Below are 3,271 nucleotides of genomic sequence, written 5' to 3' on the forward strand. Positions count from 1 at the left end.
CAGGGGCCCACCCCGTGTAGGAGTCCCACACGATGACCAGGCTCCTGGGCCCCTTGTCCGCCGTGGCGATCCAGCGCCGATCTTCGCTGACGCACAGACAGGAGATCACGTTCGGGTGGCCCTGCAGAAGCGGGGGTGGGGGGGCGCCCCAAACATCTGGGGTGGCCACTTGGGCACGGCAGGGGCGCCCCAGAGGACGCAGCCCAGCCCCGGCCTCGTTACCCCGAAAGGCCCGACCGCGCACATGCCACTCGCCACCCGCCGGACTCCCCTCCTCTGGGCGCTCGCCAGCCCCCAGAGGGAAGGTGGGCAACGCCCCGCGCCTACCTGCAGGTGGTGCTGGCTGTTCCTGCGCGCGTCGTAGATGACCGCAGTGTGGCCACAGGCGTACAGCACCACCCGCTGGGCCTGGTCGCGCAGGTACAGCACAGGCAGGGCGCTGTTCCAGCCGAAGCGCCAGCTCATGCTCTGCAGGGCGGTGCGACCTCAGCCGGCGCCCGGCTGCACCGCCCCGAGCCCCGACGTCCGCCCTGGCTGCTATGGAGGCTCCAGGCCGAAACTGCTTTTCAGATGCGGCCAGAGCGGCGGGGCTGCCCTGGAGGTCCAGCTCGGGGTCTGCCGCTGTGCCCAGCTGCGCACGCCACACCCCGGATACACTAGTGGAGGGCGGGCGGGGCGGCCCCTGTGGAGCAGGGAAGGCGCCTTGCTGCCGCCCACCCCAGCCACATTGCGTCCTTTGGTGTTGAGGGGGCCAATGGGGAGCAGAGCAGCCGGGGGGCTGCTGTGCCCTGGGGCCCTCCCTGGCCCGGATATACTCCTGAGCCCGCCCAAGGCCACCGGGGCACCCTGATGCGGTGGGGTCCGGAGGAGAGTGCCCCGCTGTCAGACCCAGCTGCCCTGTATCCAGTCAGTCATCAGCTTCCTTCTCCGTGTGCCCCAAAACCTCCTGCTTGGCAGAGGTGGGGTGCACGCTGCTGTGCCTCTTCCTGCCCTTTGGGACAGGCGAGTGGGGAGGGTGCGGTGGACCCCGCGAATCGGGGAGCACGGCTGGTGCGGCCCCATGGGCCACACAGAGATCTGGGCTCTAGCCACTGGAGAGTGAGGGGTGACCAGGAGCCCCAGAGCCTCGCACTCGCACTCGGGAGAGTGGGCTGGCACACCCCGCGGCCTCCGCACAAAGGGGCCGCACACGGTGTGGGGCCTGTGGGGGGCCGTGCAGACGGCCGGGGACGCTGCGGTGCCCCACCAGAGCCGCTGCAGGGTACCTCACGGAAAGGGGGCGCTGGGGCGGGAGAGGCAGCTGCCTTTGCCGGGTTGTTCATCGGTGACTGCCCACTTCAGCAGGAGGGGCAAGGGGAGAGCGGACCAAGCACATCTGCACAGGCCTGGGCGCAGCTCTGGGCTTCGGGGAGCCGCTGGGCAGGAGCCCCAAGTTCGCCGGGACTGGGACTGGACTGGCCTTCCTGCTCAGCACCGGGCGGCGGAGAGGGGGCCCTGCGCTCACGGCCGGCCCCTCCCTTTTCCCCCCGCAGCCACCACCATCACCTCACCACCGTCACCACTGTCACCGCCACCACCATCACCGTCATCAACACTGCCACCACTGTCACCGTCATCAACACTGCCACCACTGTCACCGTGTCAGCACCACTGTCACTGTCATCATCACTGTCACCGCCAGCACCATCACCGCTGTCACCACTGTCACCATCACCATTGTCACTGTCGTCACCACAGTCATGGTCAGAACCACCGTCACCATCACCATCATCATCACCACTGTCACTGTCACCACCACCGTCACCATCATCACCACCACTGTCACCGTCGTCATCACCGCCGTCACTGCCACCATCTACCTCGCCCACCCTCACCAGTGCTGCCTGTGTTAGAACGACACAGGCACCTCAGTGCAGCGTGCGCGGGCACCCACAGCGCAGAGCGAGCGGGGTCTGAGGGAGCAGCTCAGAAAGTGGAAGGCGCTGGCAGCGTTCTGGGGTGAGCAGTGTTTCTCCCTCGCAGACGGCGCAGCACCCCCCCCCCCCACGCGCCGCAGGGGCAGACTCCCGGGCCAGCTGGTTCTCATCTGCATCCTGGGAGTCGGTGGTCGCAGGGGCAGGGACTGAGGGCCGCGTGACAAGCGGGTGGGGGGCTGCGGGTGCGGGGCGGGGAACGGTGGGGCACAGGGCGGGGAGGAGCGGGGCGGCGCAAGCCTGGAGCAACGTGGGGCAGAGGCGGGGTCTCGCGCCGCCCCGCGGACCCCGAGAAGAGGCTCAGCCACGCTGCCCCGACCCGCGGACGGCCTGGGGGCGCTTGCGCCTGCGGACCCCCGCCCACCCCGCTCACCAGGGGGTACACGGTGGCGCTGTCGTCCTTCTGGAACAGCACGTCCTCGGTGGCGGCAGACACCAGTGACTCGTCCGGCCCGGACGCTTTGCCTGCTCTGGCCCCCCTTGGCCGCGAGCCGGCCCTCTGCTGCGAGAGCTGCCGCCCCGGGGAGCCCGGCCGCTGGTCTTCGTGGACGTCCTTGTCCCAGTGCGGAGGCAGCGACTCTGTGCTCTGGCCCCCCGGGGACGCGCTGGCCCCCGAGCTCCAGGACTGTCTGGGACGTCCCACAGCGGTGTCCTGAAAGCAGACAGAAGGGGGGGTGGCGACGCCCCACATCCAGGGGCTTCCACCCTCGCTGCCCGAGTCCCCAGTGGCTGCCCAGCGCCCCCAAGCTCCCAGGGCGCGACCCGGGGTCCCCGGCCTGCGCGGCCCCAGCAGTGCCAGTGTCCCCGGGTGGCCGGCGGCTTCAGAGCCGCTCCTGGGCCACAGTGAGCTCCACACCGCCCCGCGGACCTCAGGCCGACGCTGACCCCTCCGCCCCGGCCGCGGGGGACCTGTCCCCGACCATGCGCCAAGCTGGCCTGAGCAGTGGGGGCTCCTCGCCCCTCCGCGATGGAGACGAGGCCGAAGGCCAGGCCGGCGCCGCCCCCCACCTTGGCATCGGACCCAGCGTCGGGGCTCCCCATGCGCCAGGGCCCCGAGGCGCCATGTCCAGCCGGGCTCACAGCCAGCCCCGCTGCCCGGGCCACTCACCCAGGAAACCCCTGCCGTGGCCGTGGGCGCGCCGAGTCTCGCCAGGCTGGTCCCGGAGGGGGGGCTTCCGCCGGGGGTTCCTGCGGCCCCCGAACCCCGCGCTGCGCTGGCCGGCTCCTCTACAATGCCGCTGACGGCCCCCTGCTCCTCGACCCGGGCCTCCTCTTCCTCCCGCTCACCCCCCTCCCCC

At 71.0% G+C, this 3,271-nt stretch overlaps 1 protein-coding gene across 1 annotated transcript in view; it reads right to left on the reverse strand.

Moving 5' to 3' along the window:
* WDR66 (WD repeat domain 66) overlaps positions 1 to 3,014 on the reverse strand; it is a 17,831-nt gene extending 14,817 nt beyond the window's left edge. The window contains exons 1-6 of the mRNA XM_012730846.1: positions 2,883 to 3,014; positions 2,347 to 2,625; positions 2,035 to 2,093; positions 1,551 to 1,722; positions 328 to 468; positions 12 to 121 (exon numbers count right to left, since the gene is read on the reverse strand). Of these exons, the coding sequence (XP_012586300.1) occupies positions 12 to 121; positions 328 to 468; positions 1,551 to 1,722; positions 2,035 to 2,093; positions 2,347 to 2,625; positions 2,883 to 3,014 (893 nt within the window). The remainder of the gene's footprint in view (positions 1 to 11; positions 122 to 327; positions 469 to 1,550; positions 1,723 to 2,034; positions 2,094 to 2,346; positions 2,626 to 2,882) is intronic.
* Positions 3,015 to 3,271: the final 257 nt, after the last annotated feature.

Source organism: Condylura cristata, unplaced genomic scaffold (genome assembly GCF_000260355.1).
Source record: "Condylura cristata isolate star-nosed mole 26May11 unplaced genomic scaffold, ConCri1.0 scaffold00029, whole genome shotgun sequence".
NCBI lineage: Eukaryota > Metazoa > Chordata > Mammalia > Eulipotyphla > Talpidae > Condylura > Condylura cristata.